The sequence below is a fragment of the Rattus norvegicus genome, chromosome 19 (assembly GCF_021556685.1).
Source record: "Rattus norvegicus strain SHRSP/BbbUtx chromosome 19, alternate assembly SHRSP_T2T, whole genome shotgun sequence".
Classification (NCBI taxonomy): Eukaryota; Metazoa; Chordata; class Mammalia; order Rodentia; family Muridae; genus Rattus; species Rattus norvegicus.
Window position 1 is genome coordinate 44,533,401 of NC_141552.1, and position 20,816 is coordinate 44,554,216.

At 45.3% G+C, this 20,816-nt stretch overlaps 1 protein-coding gene across 3 annotated transcripts in view; it reads right to left on the minus strand.

Annotated features, from left to right (window-relative positions):
• Slc10a7 (solute carrier family 10, member 7) overlaps window positions 1-20,816 on the minus strand; it is a 224,073-nt gene that overhangs the window by 201,227 nt on the left and 2,030 nt on the right. For 2 of the 3 annotated variants that reach the window (XR_015643305.1, NM_001010948.2), the window contains 3 exon segments: window positions 16,027-16,109; window positions 7,005-7,141; window positions 1,059-1,134 (listed from right to left, as the gene is read on the minus strand). Coding sequence is in view for 1 of the 3 variants with exons in the window: in NM_001010948.2 (NP_001010948.1) it covers window positions 1,059-1,134; window positions 7,005-7,141; window positions 16,027-16,109 (296 nt within the window). In the remaining 2 variants the exon portion in view is untranslated. 3 annotated transcript variants of the gene reach the window in all.

Genomic DNA, 20,816 nt, shown 5'->3' on the forward strand with positions numbered 1-20,816 from the left:
TTGCCTTCCCTTTAAATGATGGTTTTACAGACACAGACAGGAGGGATTGGGAGTGAGAGTGAGATGGGAGGGGGAGGGTGATAAATTATATACAGATAGATAATAGATATATAGATGAGAGCTAGATAAATAATACTGGTTGACATGATAAGCAGATAGGTAGATAAATGATACATAGATACATGACTAGATGGCAGATAGTAGAAATACAGTTGATAAATGATATTTAGACAGTAGGTTGATAAACAATATAAGTAGGTACATAGATGACACACTGATTGACAGCTGATAGGTGATTAATAGATATGAGAGATGATGAATATGAATATGTGTATAGTTCATGCAATGAATTTAACACATCAGGCATGCAGTAAAGTATTTTTAGAAACAATGAATAAAAATTGTAACAGGAAGCAGAACCCTAGGAATGAGGTGGGGTATCCTAGTACATTTTCCCCTCTTCCCTGAGAGCACCTTCTTCACAGATGAGAACAGAGGAAGAACAGGTGGAAAGGAAGGGCCCTCAGCGTGACGGCACCAGGCCTTTCAACCAAGGAGCAGCTGCCACAGCTGCAGGTGGACAGCTGCGATCTGAATTTTAACAGACTTTGGCCACCGCTGGGTAATTTCTTTGAGCGCATCCTAGAAATGTGGCCTGGTTTCTTATTTCATAGCATCTGTACTTGCCACTAAACATATTGGATCTTGCCCGGTAATTGAATATATTAACATTTTGGCTTTTTTTTTCCCAAGGAACTGGTGGCCACAGTCTTGGGTCTGTGAGTCTGGTAGGAAATGTTCCTTCCTCTGGACTCACTTCCATCATCCCCAGCTTCCTGCTGAGAGAGGAAGGTCACCCTCGCTACCTCACTCTTCTCCCTTGTAAGGACCTAGTTCCACTCAGCACCAATTTTAGGATCATTTTAGTCCACACCAAGGACCACATCATTTATCAACAGCTCACAGAAGCTCTGCTGATCCTCTCATGTCCGAAGCACGGCCTTGAGACAGACAGAAGCACAGCGCACACATGATTAAATCAGATCCCCATAACTCACCTCATTTCCTCCGACTGCCTTGGTTAGAATCACAGCAGAAGACACAGGGGGAGGCATGCAGCCTACTGTCTGCAAACTGAAAGATAAAAGAAAATCCAATTGTATGTAGCCCCTCCTTTCCAGTTAGAAATAATTTCCACTAGTTAGTCCTGGAGAGCAGAGCGGAACAAAGAACCCAGTGTTTATTGATACATATTCCCTCCTTCTTGAGCTGAGACACCATCACCATGAGACAAAATGATCCCTGAATGCACACTGCATTCTACCGGCTTGAGTGGCTTTCTTTTTTTTTTTTTTAAAAAAGATTTACTTATTTACTTAATGTATATAAGTACACTGTAGCTGTCTTCAGACACACCCAACCCCATTACAGATGGTTGTGAGTCACCATGTGGTTGCTGGGAATTGAACTCAGGACCTCTGGAAGAGCAGTCGGTGCTCTTAACCGCTGAGCCATCTTTCCAGTCCCTTGGGTGGCTTTCTTAATGTGTTTACACGTTGAGGGGCAGGGATTTAGTGTAGTTGGCAGAGTACTTGTTAAACATGCACCACACCCTAGGTTTTATCCTTGGCACCATATACTATAAGGCAGTGGTGGTGCACACCATTAATCCCAGCACCAGGGAGGCAGAGGCGGGCGGGTCTCTGAGTTCCAGGCCAGCCTGGTCTACAGAATAAGAATTTCAAGACTGCCAGGGCTCCACAGAGAAACCCTGCCTCAAAAAACACAAATAATAGTTAATAATAGCATAAAATAAAAGTAAGGCATGCCTATAATCCGTTTCAGCAATACATGAGACTCTGTCTCATTAAAACACATACGCCAAACATTGATTATGGAGTTCAAAAGGCCACTGGGTTATGGTAAGTGGTTAGGGTTTGGGGTTAGGGTTAGGGTTGGAGTTAGAGTTAGGTTTAGGGGATAGGGTTGGGGTTAATGGTAAGTGGTTAGGGTATGGGGCTAGGGTTAGGGTTTGGGGTTAGGGTTAGGGGTTAGGGTTGGGGTTAATGGTAAGTGGTTAGGGTTTGGGGTTGGGGTTGGGGGTTAGGGTTGGGGTTAATGGTAAGTGGTTAGGGTTTGGGGTTGAGGTTAGGGTTAGGGGTTACGGTTGGGGTTAATGGTTAGTGGTTAGGGTTAGGGGTTAGGGTTGGGGTTAGGGTTAGGGGTTAGGGTTAATAAAATAGGTAACGTGGTCTTGGGTTACTGCCATAGAGAGCTTCAGGAACTGGTACAGTGGCACACACCTGTGGTCCCAGCTGCTCAAATACACAGCAAAAACTGTCATGAGTTCAAAGCCAATCGAGGCAACATAATACTCTGCTCAAAAGAAAATCTCTACATCTTCATTGATCTTTTGGTAAAATGTAAAGCCTGGAGGTGACATCTTAAGCTCAAGAATATTTGACAAGTTCATATTTTACCTCTCATCTCCGCAACAACACTCTCGTGCTGCAAAGTCACCGTGGACATCTCCAATTACACTCCATGGTGAATTCTAATACCGACTTTAAATCTGTTATTAAATTATGTCCATACGTCCAAGGCCAAGACAGTTGGTATAGGAAACACACTGCACAGCGGGCAGTCAGAACGACGGGCAGCAAATCTGAGGACTAAGACCGAAAACCATCCCTCAGCATCTGAACAGAGTATAGCCTAACCAGGAGGAAAGCTCAGAGGATCCAGTGGACATGACAGTCAGGAGAGGCCCAGGTGCTCGAGGCCAGCCTGGGCAACATGGTGAGACCTGTCCTCAAGATAAAATTAAAAACAAGGGGATCTGGGAAGATTTGTTTTGTTTGATTAGTTGGCTGGTTTTTTGAGACATGGTCTGGTCTTCAATATAAGTGGTTCTGTTCGGATGGGAGGGCATCTTGAGACATGGGGGCCCAGGGGCCACACAGCTCTGAGAGGAAGTCTCCTCAGCAGAGGTGATGCAGCTCTCAGCTGAGGTGAGGATCTCAGGAGCCTCAGCCCCGCTCCACTTGTTTGCTTCTTCCCTTCTCTTTACTGCTTCTTTTCTTCCTGGATTCTTCCAACAAGAGTCACACCAGGCAGAAAATCTCATGAAAGAGATTTATTGGAGGGTCCAGGTGTGGACTGATAAATCCAGCGATGGCTGCCCTCTGCTCCCGGGAGCAGACAGCAGGGAACTGAATAAAGGGATGGTGCTTACATAGGATTTCTGAGGAGGCAGAGCTTCCTTAGCAGAGATTTCCAGAGTGAGGATTAATGGGATTTCAAGTCCTGATCTTGGGGAGTTTAGAGACTGGTGGGTTTCCTGCTCAGGGATTGATGGCTCTTTTCACCTCCTTTTCCCTGAATTGGGCCCTTGGGTTAGGGTGAGAAGTCCTTCGCAGCAGCAGCCTGCTTTTGCAGGTGCACCATCTCTGTAGGGCTGCTGGGGGTGGGGGAAGCTGGAGAGAAGATGCTGCCACTGTGGATAGCTCCTATGGGACCCCTCCTGCAGTGTTCCACAAAAGCTGTAGGCTGAGGTAGGAAAGAAGGTGTCCCCACTGGCAGGAAGCTGAATTAGGAAGGGCATGCTTGGTGGATAGTTCCTGAAGGGCAGTTCCCAAGGAAGCAAGTAAGGTGGCCCATCACCGTGGACAGTTCCTGTGCTACAGGCTGAGATGGTGTGGTGCTGCCATTTTGAAAGGAGCTGCCATTTTGTGAGGAGCTGCCATTTTGTGAGGAGCTGCCATTTTGACAGGTCCTGAGAGACATTTTACTGTCAAGGCCATAGACTGAGGTGGGAATGAGGGACGTGACACCACTTCAGTGGCTTTGTGGGCCAGCAGCTTTTGCAGTGCACAGCTCAGGGACTACACTGAATTCACTATGTAATCCAGGATAACCTAAAACTCCCAATCCTCCTGCCTCAGCCTCCCTAGTGTTATACTAGCAAAACATTTCAAATAGTTTTGGGTTTTTTTCTTTTTTTTGGGGGGGGGTGGTGTTTTCAAGACAGAATTTCTTTGTGTAACCCTGGCTGTCCTGGAACTAGCTCTGTAGACCAAGCCTTGAACTCCCCGAGATCCACCTGTCTGCCTCCTGATTGCTAAAGTGTGCCTGACACCCTTGCCTGACATATTATGCCTTCTTTTTAATGATAACTTCTGAGCTAGACAAGAGAGTTCCAGAATAAATGTATTCAATTTCCAGAAAGTCCGTTTTCTCTCTGAACGCATCAAGGGGGCTAGTTTTCATTTCATGATCTACTTTGAAATTTGGAGTAGTGTGTGACTCCACGTGTGGCTTATGAAGAAATTGCTCTTGAAAGCCAAGGTCTCATTCTTCCCCAGGACTGCTGCCGCCACCCCTGGCCAGAGACTTTCCTTCCATGTCCACACACTCACACACTGCTGAGTGGTTCTACCTCCACCCACTCCTCACTTCTACTCTCCTGTGATTCTGAGGTAGAGTGTGTACTCCCTCAAGCTAACTGAACTGATCCATTTTTATTGTCAACATCATACAAACTAAAGTCATCCTGGAGAAAGGAACCTCAGTGAAGGACCTGCCTCAATCAGACTGGCTTGTACCACTGTCTGTGGGGAATTTCTTGATTACTAATTGATATAGAAGAACCTAGCCCATTGTGGGCAACACCACCCCTAGGCAAGTGTGCCTGCCTTGTATAAGAAAGGTTAGGTCAGAGAGCAGGGCAGTAAGCAGCATTCCTCTAACGGCTCTGCTCCAATTCCTGCCTCCAGGACCTGAGTTCCTGCCTCGACTTCCCTGCGGTGACCGACTGTTACCTGGAAGTATACGATGAAATGAACCATTTCCTCACCAAGTTGCTACTGGTCTTGGTTCTATCATAGCAACAGAAGAGCAAATTAGAGCACAAACACACCAGTGCTTCTCCTTAGAGCCAGGAGGCTGCGAGAGAACGAAGGGATGTGAGAAGAGATTTACCTCAAGGATGCACAGCAGGTTTGGGCTCCTTTACCATCCTGGGGTGGGCGTGATGGGACCACCTGCTACCCAGCACACATGACAAGTGCTCCTCTCCTCATACAATCTCGATGCCATCAGAATGCTCTGCTCTGATGACCAGCATTAATTCCTAGGTCTCTCCATTTAGCTCTGACTTGAGCTCTCTTTTAGCTACAGCTGCAAGCCCAAGATTCCCCAGCCCAATACTCAACTCTACTGGGCTGACCCCAAAGAAACTTTATGTCTCTTACTAATGCCTCATTTTGGAGCCCTCTACACTAAACATACACAGATGCTGTTGAGTTTTAACTGATATGAATTGCCATTTACCATAGCTAGAGATCTAGATAGATGATAGATGGATAAATGATAGACAGATAGATAGATAGATAGATAGATAGATAGATATAGATATAGATAGACAGACAGATACACAGAAGCAAACATAAATAGCATATATATGTTGTATGTATTCAGCTAGATTGAAAGCTCCCTGGAAAGAAATAAAATAACATCTTTGTATTTCTCGCATGCCCATGAACAGCAGAGGCTCAGTACTCAGTACAGAAGGCTCCCATACAACAGGCCCAACGGTACAGGCCTCCTTCACCCAAGCCTCGCAGTAGCTCCCTGCAGCAGCTCCCAGAATAAGGTCTCCACACTGTGCTATGGCTGAGAAGACTGCACATCCAGCTCCACTCTGTCCACTACCTCCAAATCCCATTGTCCTTCCACCACAGGAGCAGGACCTGCCCACTGGGTTGCTTTACTGAACTTACCTGCCTGCCACACTCCAGGCTTGTTTCTGCCTGACTGCTTTAGCACATGGCTTCCTTTAGGGAGAACATTCTCCCCAAGTCCTCTGGGAGAAACAGTGTTCCTCAGCAGCCTGACCATCAACCCCATGGTACACTTTCCCCTCCAGCAGCACTCATTCTTACTCTGTCCATCATACTGACTGCTGACAATCTACTCTGAGTCTCCCTGCTTGGCCAGCACTTTTGTTTGCTATCCTTTCTCCAACATCTGGAATAATCCCTGGCACACAGTAGGGCTAAACAGGCATTGAAGAAATTATGTCATGGGTGGAAACATTTGATGCAGCAAACATCATTAGGTGGTTAAAGTATGTCCTCATTTTATACAGAGAAAAGCAGGTGTCAGGTATGAGATGATTTCGCTAGAAGTCACACAGCAAGCCAGTGGTAGGAGCAGAGGGCAAGCGCTGAGCTCCGTGGTTGGTGTTTTAAGCAGCCAGAACAAGATGCTGAAGTGAGGTAGGTTTTAAACTATTTTAATTAATGTTTCAATGCTAAATTCTTTTCATTAAACATGGTAAATTTTTTCGTGAAAGAAAAACCTCACAAATCTATAGTTAAATTACCCACACCAACGTAAACCAGAGCAAGTGAAAACCTAAGTATGTGCCGCACACATGCACCTTTATTCTGCATTCCAAAAGTAGCCGTTATACTCAGCCATTATCAGTATATGCTTTAAAAGGTACAGACACGCACCAGTTGTCAGTCTGAACTCCCATGCAGACATCTTCCAATGTCCCAGGACATAGCAGGTCTAATACTCTCTCAATCTCCACATTCTTCCCTCAGACAGGGTCTCTCACTGAACCTGGAACTAAGCTGGTAGCCAGTAAGCCTTTCCAACCCTCCTGCCTCTGTCTCCTCCAACCTTGGAGCTAGACGCATCACCCTCCACCACTCAGCCATCTCCCCAGGTCCCCTCCTACTCATTTTAATGCCCAGAAATTGTCCATCCTGGTACCTTTCAAATTATCCACAGATGTCTTCTTTAAGATTCTGTTAAACAAGTCTCTCCTGAATCTCTAATAAAATAAAACTCTATTGTTTTAACACATGATGTTTAAAAAGTGGTCTCCTTTCCTTATAACACACAAGTCCTTTTATTTATAGTTGCCATAGAAACAATAATGTCACTAGAGCTGCCCCATTAAAAAAAATACCCATCGAAAGGTCTAAACATACCCTTTTAAAAGCCACTCGTTGATGGACGTGACTGATAGGAGCTGAAGAAAGAGCCATATTGTTGTTGGGAAGAAGGCAAGCGTGAAGACCTGGATGAAGAGATGCAGCTTCAAGTGCACCAGTGCGCTGGTCAGCTCCTGGAAGGGCAAAGGAAGCAAGGCCCGAGGTAAGAACATGCTGCAGAGAGAGCATGCGTCAAGTGACATCATACGCGTCCGCTCTAACTGCTGAATTGTTTCAAATCTTTACAGGCGCGTGTTTAACAGAGGGGCTGTAGGAAAAAGCATGATGACGATAATAAAAGTTTCATATAAAGCTTCTGAGCTACCTAATTTTCTTCAAATATATAACTCTAAGAATTCTGACCTGTACAGGTCTGGTCATCCTGGTCAGTAAAACATAAGCTACTTAGAATTACAGTGGTAGAGAATCAAAGACCGTGGATGTATAAGTAGAATACATGTTTATTACATTAAAAAATTACCTTAAGAAACTTCATAAGGTTTACCACACTTTAGCCAAGTATACTAATCTCTAGTCATTGTATGAAATTTATCAGACTTTGATTTGGGAAATCAAATAATGATTTCTAAAAAACACTCTCTCCAGTAACAGTTTATAAACCCAGGAGCGCATCCCTGCGGTTGTCAACATTCTTTGTGAAAGGGCCAATGCCTGGAGCTAAGCTAAACTAAGTATACGTCATCCCTTCCAATTCCCAGGGCAATCCTGTGAGGCGGTCAGTATTACCCCATGGTACTGCTAAGGGAACTGAAACTGAGAGCAAGCATGAGGTGGCGAGCAGGCCACGCCCACGCCGGGCTATCAATCAAATCTGGGTTTGCTTCTACCACGGGCATCATAAGCTGCCCCAAGAGGATAAGAAACGCACACTCAAGTCTGGGCACTGGAAAAGGCACACTAGGCTGCAGGCGTAGCTCACCTGGAGGAGGACTTGTCTGACCTGCACCTGCACCTGACCCTGGGTCCGAGTCCCAGAACTGCATAAGCCAGGAACAGTGGCTCACACACCTGTAATCACAACACTCGGGAAGTTGAGGCAGAAGGATCAGAAGTTCACTGTCTTCCTCAGCTGAAACTGAGGCTGACCCGAGCTGTACGAGACGCTGTCGCAAAACCAAACCAAACAGAACAGAAAACACACACAGTGAGCTTGTTATGAGTCTCACAGCCGGAAACGATGCAGTAATTAATGTGGCAATTCAAAACGTGTGCGTGCACGCATGCATATATACGCTTACAAACATACACATTTGAACTGTAGGCTATTCTGCTCAAACCCAACACACTTAGAAAAAGTAGGGCTAAGCGTGGTAGCGCACACTTTTTTTTTTCTTTTTTTTTTAAAGGTTTATTTATTTATTATATATGAGTACACTGTAGCTGTCTTCAAACACCCCAGAAGAGGGCATCGGATCCCATTACAGATGGCTGTGATCCACCATGTGGTTGCTGGGATTTGAACTCAGGACCTCTGGAAGAGCTGTCAGTGCTCTTAACCGCTGAGCCGTCTCTCCAGCCCCCGGTGGCGCACACTTTTAATCCCTTGGAAGAAATGTAAAGCTTGGAAGGCAGAAGCAGAATTATCTCTGTGATTTTTAAGACCACCCTGGACTACCTAGTGAGCTCCAGGCTATCCAGAGCACATAATGAAACCCCAAAAAACAAACAAACAAGCGAACAAACAAATAAACAAATGAGTGGATAAAAAAGAAAAAGAGTAGAAAAGGCCTAGTCATTGTTAAAAAGTCAGACAGAAAACAAATAGGAGAAAGCAGCAGCGAGGGCCAACGAGATGGCTCTACAGGTAAGAGGATTTCCTGCACGTGCCTGGTGACCTGAATTTGACCCCTAGAGTCACAATAAAAGACAGAATCAACTTCCAAAATTGTCTCGACTTCCACAGGTACACTAAGACACACACACCCTGACCTCTTGACATACATCATACACAGGGAGGCAATAATAAAATACACAGCTTTTTAAAGAAAACAGCTCCAAGACAAAAGGTTGCAAGTGCATTAGGCATATTCAAAGATGCCACAGACTCACCCGCTCTAACCTTCATGTTTCCAAGTGTGCAGCAGACCCTCAGCCTCAAGGACACTGCAACCTGATTGTCTGTAAACAGAAGCTTGCACAGACTCACCCACCGACTGCCTCGCTCACTCCTCCATTAGCTCCCACCTCTGCCTCCCCGCCAGGAGATACACCAGTTCCTCCTTGGTCCAAGATGTATCTAAATGCATGGAAGCTTCTGGGGATCTGGGAAGGCCTAGCCTACCAGAAGCACACGAGATCCTTGGCTGGATCTAAAAAAAAGATTCAGTGCATTGAACCGGAATCTTCAAAGTTATGCCCTCGCAAAGTCTGACACCAGCGCTTTACAAACGCTCTTGACTTCTGAAAGCAGCTCTGATTAAGTGTGCTCAGAGACCCCTCATACATGTCAGATGACTGTGTCCTTTAAAGATTATCGTAATAAACTTTCTGCCAGAATGCAACAAGTAAAACATTTGCACGTATCTTTACAGGTGTATCAAAAAATAATAATAATTTGGGGATATACTTCAAGAATAATACAATCTCTTGAACATAATGTTATTTCTGGGTACTAATTCTAAAGACAAAAGTGGCTACAAATATTCACTATGTTATCTGTCTACTCGCCAGTTTGCTTGCTTGTCTGTCTGTTTTGAGACAAGGTCTCATGTAGCTCAGGTTGGCCTCAAATTCTGTAAACAACCAAAAGAATTCAGGATATCCCAGCCCTATCACCTGACTGATTTCAGGGGATTAAGTTCTCCAGGAAGAAGTAGTCACAGGAGGTATGCCTCCCCCTGCTTCCTCTCTGCCTGGACATAAGCAGCCTCTGACAACAGTCCCTCCCCCGCCACAATGACATTCTGCCTCACCTCAGGTCAAAGCAATGGAAGAAGTCAACCATAGACAGAAGTGGATGAAACCATGAGCCAAAATAAATCATTCTTCCCTTTAGATTGTTTATCCCAGGTGTTTGGCAGAGTTTAAAAAAAAGAATGCTGCCACATGTGAAATAGGCTATCGTCTAACCAATGCCACTATCGATTAACCACGTTGACAGGGATGAAGTAGGAGAACTTTACACTCTCCACTGGCACAAGTTATAGAGAAAGCTGGCAACTTGTTCCTTCATTCAACAACTGCTAAGGGCTAGGGATTTAGCTCAGTGGTAGAGCGCTTACCTAGGAAGCGCAAGGCCCTGGGTTCGGTCCCCAGCTCCGGAAAAAAAAAGAACCAAAGAAAAAAAAAAGAACTGCTAAATGGGGCTGGAGAGGGGCTCAGAGGCAGAGCTCCTGCTGTTTAGACAAGTCCCTCCCCCAACACCCTGGTGCAAGCACTGCACCCCAGTGAAAGTTTGAGCCCCAGACCCATCTTTCAAAAGCTAGGCACGCTGTCATGTGCTTGTAACCCCAGGCTGAGAGAGAAAAGACAAGCAGACCCCTGGGCCGTGTACTGACCAGACAATTTAACCTACTCATTGAGTGCCAGGCCAGTGAGGCCTTGTCACAAAATAAAGGGGGTGGGAGACCAGAGACAATGGCTGAGGAGAAACACTGGAAGTTGTCCTCTGGACTACATACACACACGAGGGCACACAGACATGCATAGACACACACAGAAAAACAAGGGAACAGAAAATAAAAAACCACTAAGCCTTATAAACCCCCAAATAGCATTATTCTATACTTACTTATGTGCATTTAAGGCCATATATTGGAATATACCACCACGGCTAATTGAAGACTGGCTCTGTGGGGGCAGTTTGTTTGGTTAGACGCAGTACAAAATCCACAGCACACACTGCCAACAAGCAGGGCCTCAGAGAGCAAGAGATGCTTCACACCAGGATTCGGATCAGGATGCAGAAATACGTTATTTACACGTCGATTCCCCCAGACCTTGTTTGACCTTTCTCGGCTTTTCTTTCTGAGAGTCAGCATCTGAGCTTGAGACAAGCTGCACGAACCAAGAGCTTAGCTAGCATTTGCTGTTTTACAGCTCGGCTACTGAGATTTCAGAAGTCATCATCAGGTTAGAGAAACAAAGAAAACCTGTGTATTCTGCCCAATTCGGGCCCAAGTTTAAATGAACTGGCCTTGCCACAGTCCATTACAAATTCTTTAAGGAGCTTATTCCTCTGTGTGTGTGTGTGTGTGTGTGTGTGTGTGTGTGTGTGTGTGTGTGTGTGTGTGTACTTGCACATGCGCACACACGTAGGTGCCCAGCGCATGCACGGGCATCCCCTGTGACTTTCTACCTTTTTTTCCTTTTTGAGACGTCTCTCACTGAACCTGGAGCTTGCCATCCGAGGTAGATGACACCTGGGATCCAAGGGACCGCCCATCAGTTCTGTTTTCCCGAGGATTAAAACTCAAGTCCTGTTGCTCACACAAGCAGGCACTGTACCCCTGAGCCAGTCCCTCAGTCCTACGCTCACATTTTTTTTTTCTTTTCTATTTTTTGGAGCTGGGGACCAAACCCAGGGCCTTGCACTTGCTAGGCAAGCGCTCTACCACTGAGCTAAATCCCCAACCCCGCCTACGCTCACATTTTAAACATGTATTTCCCAGTTGTTAGGCACGACTTTGGGAGGGTATGGAATCTTTAGGAGAAAGAGGATAGCTAACAGAAGTAGACCTAACAGAGGTTAGAGCCTGGCTCTCGGTCCCACCCGCAATCTCTGCTTTGTTCCGGTCTTCCATGATGTGAACGCCTCCACCCCACACCCTGGCTGGTAAAAGCTGCCTCAGGGTGCTTTCCCTGGCCCCAGGGCCTTTCCTCCCCCACGTTGTTTCTGCCTGGAATTTTGGTCACAGAGATGTGACAGTAACAACTATGTTGGCTAAACATAAAGTTAGATTTAATTTCACTGTACTTCGATTTAACATTTCCAAAATAATTTCAACAGGTTTTCAAAAATTAGAAACCAACAGTCATAAAGCTGATGATTTGGCTTGCATTAGCATAGGGCCCTTTATGGTGCTCATAAATCAGTAAAACGGTTGGGGAAATGGGTCAGTTTGTAGTGTGCCCGCTGGACAAGCATGAAGACCTGAGATTGGATTCCCCAGCATCTATGCAAAACATTGGGCGTGGTAAATCGTGTGAGTACATTAGAACATAGAGGGGAGAGGGATGCCTGAAGCTCAACAGACAGCCAGGTTAGCCAATGGGTGAACCTGGATTCAAAAACTAGTGTGGAAAGCAACAGAGAACACCAGACATTGACCCCTGGCCTCCACAGGTACATATGCCAAACACACACACACACACACACACACACACACACACACACACACACATATATACAAATACATACACACAAAGTAAAATAATAAATATATAAGCTAATTTTGGATTACACATCATTAAATGAATGAACGGTAACCATGGAATGTTCGATGTAAGGGCTGAGTGGGACAAATGCTCTGGAAAGAAGCAACCCAATAACCCACCATCCAAAGGGACAAAAGCGCACGCCATTCCAGGGCCAAATGAGATGGAAAATAATGACCACAAAGTCACAGATCCCGTCAAAATTAACTTAGGATTACTAAGTAAAAACCACATTACAAACCACTCCTCCCTACTTGCTGCCCAGGAGACAGCAGGGCTTAGAGATGGCCTAGCACTGTGCTCTGATGTAATCTAAGTTAAATGGCTTTTGAAAGTGACTGACTGCTGTATGGTCTGAAAGGGTCTTTGATGGAGGAAATGGCTTTGATGGCTACTCAGATAGCACAATAAAGTAGGGGATCAAAGCCTATCACCATTACATCCAAACTAGCTGGGTAAGCTGAAGGCTTCCTAGGTGCTCACAGAAGTCAGTCCTCAGAGACACGGAGAGTCCTCTACCCTTACAGCGCACTGGCTGCTTTACAGAATAACATTAAGTAAGACGCTAAGGAGTAAGAGATGTGAAGCCTCTTGACAGATTTCCCATGGCATAAATAACAGCTGCAGCCACTAAATGGATACCAGGGGACACAGTTAGAGCAATGTCCCAAGCAGAGGACTTTCATCAGGCAGCAGCTCCACAAAGCATTAACCAAGGCCAGGAGAAAGACCTCCAAGTCATGTCTGGCCTGGACCACAGCATGGCAAACGCCATTCTGCATTCCCCGAGCCCATGCTGAAAACCGATTGTGGAACTCAGGTGTTCACAGAAAAGGCCTATTCCCTCTAACAATGGTTACTTCTAACCTACATTTCCGAAGGACCCATAATGAATAGAACGGGAAAATACATCCGAATCAGTTATCTTCAGGGAGGGAGCCAATCAGTGAGAATATTTACAATTGTTAGGATGAAATTTATCAGTTCTAAACATCACACACTAATCCTCTGTATAACAAAAATGCAACCAATGAAAAGATTTGTAACAGCCCAATACCTTAAGGGTGAAAAAAACGTAGTAAACTCCGTCTCTCGTGTTCTTAATAAACAGCACTACCTTCTCAGGAGGTAGCTAACTTTAGTTTGTTTTCTATCTCTGTGGTAAACACCATGTCCAAAAGCAACTCGGGAAGGAAAGGGTTATTTCACCTTATGCTTCCTTCCCTATTACAGTCATCACTGAGGGCGTGAGGGGCAGAAAGTCAACCAGGAACCCAGAGGCAGTAACTAAGCAGACAGCACTGGGGAAGCTGCCTACTGACTTGCTCTCCAAGGCTTGCTCAGCCTGCTCTTTCAGACCAGGCCCACAATGGGCTGGACCGTCCCATAGTCAACCATTAATCAAGAAAATGCCCCCATACACTTGCCACAAGCAGTCTGAGGGAGAGAATACTTGAATAAGGTTCCCTCTTTCCAGATGACTCTAGGTTTGTGTCAAGTCAAGAAAAAGCGACCAACAAAATCTTCACTCACATCACACCAAAATACATCCTATGACCCAGCAGTGTTCCTGGGCACATCCTGAGGGATTCCGTATCCCAGCACACATGTGCTTGCAAATCTATATCCATTGCTGCTCTGACAATAGCTGGGGAGAATGCACATCAGCAAGGACTGGGTCACAGGCACCATGCATGCCGCACTGTGACTTCTCAGTCGAAATACCAAACAGTGATCAGAATGCTGGGATGTGCTCTTCTTTTTTTTTTTTTTTTTTTTTTTTGGTTCTTTTTTTCGGAGCTGGGGACCGAACCCAGGGCCTTGCGCTTCCTAGGTAAGTGCTCTACCACTGAGCTAAATCCCCAGCCCCTGGGATGTGCTCTTCTAACAAGTAGTTCAGAGTTGACATAACAATGTGACTAGATACCGTAAGGTTTGTGTCAAGTTGACACAAAGTGGTCACGAAAGTTATGGGGACCAAACTCCCTGAAGAACCCCAGGACACTCAAGCAGAACACTGCACTGCAGCTTTCTCCACAGTTTAGGAAAAATATCAAGTGGGTACTTTAGTTCATTACCACAATAAAACATATTCGCAGTTTATGTTTATATATATCACTAAAAATAAACCTGATTTTTAAAGAGAAATATTTGTTTCTTGGTTCTTGGTTTGTGTAGCCAGGGCTAACTTCAAACTCAAGGCAATTGTACACCTCGGCATCCTAAATACAAGGTGTGGTGGTTTGAATGGCCTCCCAGGTGGACTTTGAAGCTCCAAGTTTCAACTAAGCATGCCCAGTTAGCACTCTGCCTCACAGCCGTTGTCTCAATACATAAGCTCTCAGCTACTGTCTGTCTATCTGTTGCTCCAGCACCATACCTGTCTGTCTGTCTGCTGCTCCAGCACCATGCCTGTCTGTCTGTCTGTCTGCTGCCAAGCTCCTGACCTCAGTGATAATGGACTCAGCCTCTGAAGCCAGAAGCAGGCCCCCCCAGCTTACTTTTTTTAAATTAATTTATTTACTTTACATCTTGAGCAAAGTTTTCCCCTCCCTCCTTTCCTCACAGTCCAACACCCCTATCCACCCACTCCCCACCCCCTGCCCCACCTTAGTTAGGGTTTTACTGCTGTGAACAGAAGCCATAACCAAGGCAACTCTTATAAGGTCATTTAATTGGGACTGGCTTACAGGTTCAGGGGTTCAGTCCATTATCATCAATACAGAAACATGGCAACATCCAGGTAGGCATGGTTCAAGAGGAGCTGAGAGTTCTACATCTTTCAAAGACTGCTTCCAGGCAGCTAGGAAGAGGGTCTTAAAGCCCACACCCAGTGCCACACCTACTCCAACAGGGCCACACCCTCTAATAGTATCACTCCTTGGACCAAGGATATGCAAGCCATCACACTCCCCACACATGTTCTTAGGTGGACCTTGGGGAATCCTGTGGAAGAGGGGAAGGACTGAAGGAGCCAGAGGAGTTAAGGACACAAGAAAATCTGCAGAATCAGCCAACCCATAGGGACTCATAGAGACTGAACTGCCAACCAGGGAGTCTGCATAGGACTGACCTAGGTCCTCTACACATATGTTACAGTTGTGTAGCTTGGTCTTCATGTGGGACTCCTAACAGTGGGAGCAGGGACTGTCTCTGACTAAACTGCCTGCCTTTGGGCCCCTTTCCCCATACTGAGCTGCTCATCTAGGCTCTACAGAAGAAGCACATAGTTTTACTTCAACTTGATAAGCCAAGGCTAGTTGATTTCCATGGGAGGCCTCCCCTTTTCTGAAGAGAAAGGAAGAGTGGATGGGGGAAGGGTTACAGGAAAAGAGGAAAGAGGTGGGAAACAGTAGAAGGGGTGTAAATTTAATTAATTAATTAAAATAAAAACTGGTCATCAAAAACACAAAATGCTCATTCTAATCCACCTCTGGGCCCCAACCCTCAGGTGAAGTTCCTGTGTGCAGGTAGAGGCAGCCCGTGCGTGAGTCCTGCTCCTATCCACGCCACTGTGTCAGTGAAGCCTCAGTGAGTAGCCTCACTCAAGGCCCCTGGAACTTCAGCATTCAGGACAAGCTAACGTTTCCGCACTGTTCTTCATGGGCCCAGGTGACAGTACCTCTGTTTTCAATGACAGTCCACTGTTGAAGAATATCGTTGCAACAGCAATGTAGGACACAGTTATCTCTGGCTTCAGTGGTCCTGAGAAGAGAGCAGTGAGTTACTGTTAGTGAGTCTGCAGCAGAGAAGTGGGTCTGAAAGAAGGCTCTCTAAGAGGGGAGAAAAGAAGACTTTCAGCATTAGCACTGTACCCCTGCGGCCCACTCCCCGTGGGAAGCATCCTCTGTGAGACACTTCCTTACTGCAGAGAAGCTGTCAAGGTAAGCACCATGGCTTTCTGGTTGAGCACATTATCCTCTAATGAAAGACCTTACCCAACAATCCATTGAGATATCAAGCCATGTTAGGAAACCCCTGAGTGGTCAAGCATGATGCTGGCATGATTCACAGAGGCCAGGAATTCTGCTGGACATTCCTGGTAGCATAAAATAACACCTACAAGCAAACTGTCATGTCCAAAATGTCAACAGTGCCCAGGCTGTGAAGCTGGGGTAAATATTATTTAGGTCTCCTGTACTGGATTCCTGAAAGTCATATCTACACAGAATCTATGAGCAGGAGGGTACTTGGAAATCAAGTTAAGATCGGGTCTCACTGCAAGTGTGCAGTTATCTAACAACTATGCTTGCCTGTGTGCTTGGATTTGCAGTACCAGGGATAAAACTCAGGTCTCATACAAACTGGCAAGCACTCTACCACAGAGCAATCGGCAGGCAGCCTCAGTGACTGGTATTCTGAAAGGGCTATTTGTATGCAGATACATAGTGAGGTCAGAGCAAAGACTGGAGTTATAATACCACACCCTACGGAAAGCCAAAAGTAAACACCACTGAAGAAGCAAAGAAAGCAAGGGCCCCAGAGGCTTTGGAGAGCATCTTGTCTTTGAACTCTGGCCTACTGTGAGGGAATAAATTTATGTCATTGTGAGGGTTTCTTTTTTAGTCATTTTGTTGCTAGACTACTTTGCTTCAAGTCAAATAAGAGGATCACAATCGTGTATGTATGTATGTACTATGTATGTATGTATGTATGTATGTATGTATGTGAAACATATCTTACAATCATAGAATCCCAAAATCCTCTACCATTTCTTTTTTTTTTTAAGATTTATTTATTTTATGTCTATGAGTACACTGTAGCTGTCTTCAGAGACACCAGAAGAGGGCATCAGATCTCATTACAGATGGTTGTGAGCCACCATGTGGTTGCTGGGATTTGAACTCAGGACCTCTGGAAGAGCAGTCAGTGCTCTTAACCACTGAGCCACCTCTCCAGCCCCTCCTCTACCATTTCTATCAATATTTTCAACATATTGATATGGATAGATGACCAAACTCTGAAAGATATCACTATTCATTCAGCAAACACTTGTTAAGTCATCAATGTCTTAGATATTTATATGGCGACAATTTCCCTGAAACAATGGAATAAACTATTTCATATGCCTGACATTAATGCAGTGTTCCAGTCTCTCACTGGAATAACCGAACTCCGAGGGACAAGCATGACAGGCATCCCACTTGTGGCTTTTAAAAAGAGGCGCACTGGTCTGAATTGTGAGCCTATCAGTCTCAACAGTGTATCAGCATACACTTCTCCAACAACTGGGGAGTCAGCTAAGGAGCAGAATGTAGAGGCAAGAAGTCTGACTCACATCAGGGGTAGATTGCTCCCAGAAATTCTAACTATCTGAATTCTGAAGTTCTGTTGTTTGTACTCCCTACACCCAGAGCCTCACTTTCTCAGACCCTGTCCTTGTCCACGCACGCTCTGTCCACAGTGGTGCTTCAAGGAGAATTTCTAGTGAGGAAGAGTCAGTTAGTGACATGGTTGCTAGCAAAAGATGGGGGTGACTCCAAAGACAGGGACATAGATAGCGAGGCGTGTCAATCAGACATTCAATCCTGAACTGTCAGTGCTTCAAATTCCAGAGACAAGTCACAATGACTTCTAGCTTACACTAGCTGCAGATCTAAATAATCCTAAACCAAGAAATGCAGTGGGGCTATTCCAGGATAACTTAGAGGGTACTGGTCAAGGAGAAAGGGGCATTGGATTAGAGAGACACAGGCACCTCCTTGACACACACAACTGTTTGGAACTCCTCCTGGCTACAGGTCACCAAGGCAAAATGAAAACTAGGCAAATCCTTAAGAGCGGAGAGAGCCGAGAGTAGGGTATAATCTGTCACTTTTACAAACTAACAATTGTGTCTTCCAGGTCACCAGACAGTAAGGTTCAGACCTTTCTAAAGCTCGATGGTTGGTGTTTTCCTTTGCCTTTAAACACAATTCAAATTGTATTAGACAACAGAAATGGGATGAACACACTCACTCAATCAAAAGGAAAACGGGCCACTGAGAAATGAAGCCATTTTGACCTCTATCTAAAAGCTATTCTTTGTTGTTGCTCTCCGCTTTTGGAGACGACAGGGTCTCTTCTATAGAGCTCTGGCTGTCTTGGAACTCACTAGGTAGACCAGGCTGGCCTCCAGCTCTGAGATCCATCTCCCCTGCCTCCTAACAATGGGATTAAAGAAGTGTGTCACCTGGCTGGCCTCACACAGTCCTTTTGAAGGCAGGAGAGAAGGAACCCTTTTGTAATGCTAAAGAACTAGCAGCATCCTCAATCTCACTTCCAAACACCAACCCTAGGACTGCAGGCCGTGCACAGCAACTCCCTTCCAGACTGTGGGTTGGGGAGGGGACCACAAAGGGGGACTGTGGCTCAGGGGTTCAGAGAGTCTCCTGTACAAAGCTGGGTTCCACACACAACATCAATAAAACAAAATGACCAGAAAAAAAACTCAGTTCAGTCATCAAAACATTATACCAGATAAGGTGCAATAAGTATTTTATTAGTAAAATGAAAAGAACCAATACTTCTCTTTAAAATGGGGGGGTGGGGGGGAAGCATGCCGAGTGGGGGAGGGGTTCAATCCCAGCACTTGGGAGCCAGAAGCAGGCAGATCTCTGTGAGTTCAAGGCCAGCCTGGTCTACAGAGAGAGTTCCTGAACAGCCAATAAAATAAAATAAAATAATTTTTAAAAAGTTAAAAAAGGGGGGTTGGGGATTTAGCTCAGTAGTAGAGCGCTTGCCTAGCAAGCACAAGGCCCTGGGTTCGGTCCCCAGCTCCGGAAAAAAAAAAAAAAAGTTAAAAAAAGGCAGAGGATAGGCATGGAGATGCATATTTTTTAATCCCAGCCCTTGGGAGGCAGAGGCAGGTAGAGCTCTGTGAGTGTGAGGATAAGCCTGGTCTACATAACAAGTCCCAGGCCATCCAGAGCTAAATTAAATGAGACACTGCCCCAAAACAACTAAGTAAATTAACTAACTAAGTAAAAGAACGTGTAGGAGAGTCTATTTTTGTGTATACATTTAAAAACTTGCATTCCCGGCCTGACAAGATGGCCACAGTGTGTAAAGGTGCTTGTCACCAAGCCTAACAACTTGAGGTCAATCCACAGAACACAATCTGAGCACACCTTAAAACCACATTTCACAGTTCCAGCCGTGTGTAGTGGCACACACCTCTAATCTTAGCACTTGGCAGGCTAAGGCAGGCAGATCTCTTGAGCTGAGGCCAGCCTGATCTATACAGCAAGTTCCAGGACAGCCAGGGGTCTAGAGTGAGACCCTGTCTCAAAAAAATAAAAATAAAAATAAATCACATTTTCATCACGCAGTAACTAAAAGAAATGCTTTAGGGATTATAAGAAGTATGTGGGGGCTGGGGATTTAGCTCAGTGGTAGAGCGCTTACCTAGGAAGCGCAAGGCCCTGGGTTCGATCCCCAGCTCCAAAAAAAAAGAACCAAAAAAAAAAAAAAAAAAAAAAGAAGTATGTGAGGGGAAACGTCCAGTGATATTTCTACTCTACATCTTTAATTGTTGTTGAGGGGTTCGCTGGAAGTGCTGCTGGACAGTTTTGACTTCAGTTTTTACAGATCAGACCAGACCACCAGCTGAAATGGTCACGGAATATAAAGCTCTGAACTAACCCAACGACATGCACAGAAAATTACAGGCCTTCGACTCCCCCCCAGCTGGGGACCGAACCCAGGGTCTTGCACTTGCTAGGCAAGTGCTCTACCTCTGAGCTAAATCCCCAACCCCTTTGACTCTTCTTAAGACAAGTAATTTTTATACAAGGGCCCTAGAAGAAACACATGAAAAGTTGTCTAATATTTAGTGAATTCAGCACAGTTCCCTTAGACTAAAAACTATAGAGTACAGGAATGTTTTTATTCCACAGAGCCTTCTCTTTATCTCTCTCTAGTGATATTTAATCTTTCTCTCCTCTCCCTCTCTCTGTTTTTGCCACTGTTGTTATAAAAGAGGAAGCCCCAGTTTCCACTGTTCCCTAACTAACCTCTGATGTGGTCAGGCCTCAACATCTACAAACACAGCATTGGGGGTGGGGGTGTCAATTCTGAGAGTGTGTGCCTGTGCTTAATTTGTGTATGCTAACACCCTGTTTCCGCCCCAATATTCTAGTCAAGGGGGGGGGGGATCCTGATCTAAATTATTTTATAAGTTACTTCTAACTGGAAACATTCTGCTCCTACTTTTTAAATTTTTGTTTATTTGTTTATTTTGGGGTTTCAAGACAGAGTTTCTCTGTGGAACTACCTCTGTAGACCAGGCTGGTCTCGAACTCAGAGATCTGCCTGCCTCTGCCTCCTGAGTGCTGGGATTAAAGTTGGGCACCACCCACAACTGGCCTGCTTCTACGTTTTCATGAAGAAAAAAAAATCCTGTATCCATAGGGATTGTTGAAATGGAACAGT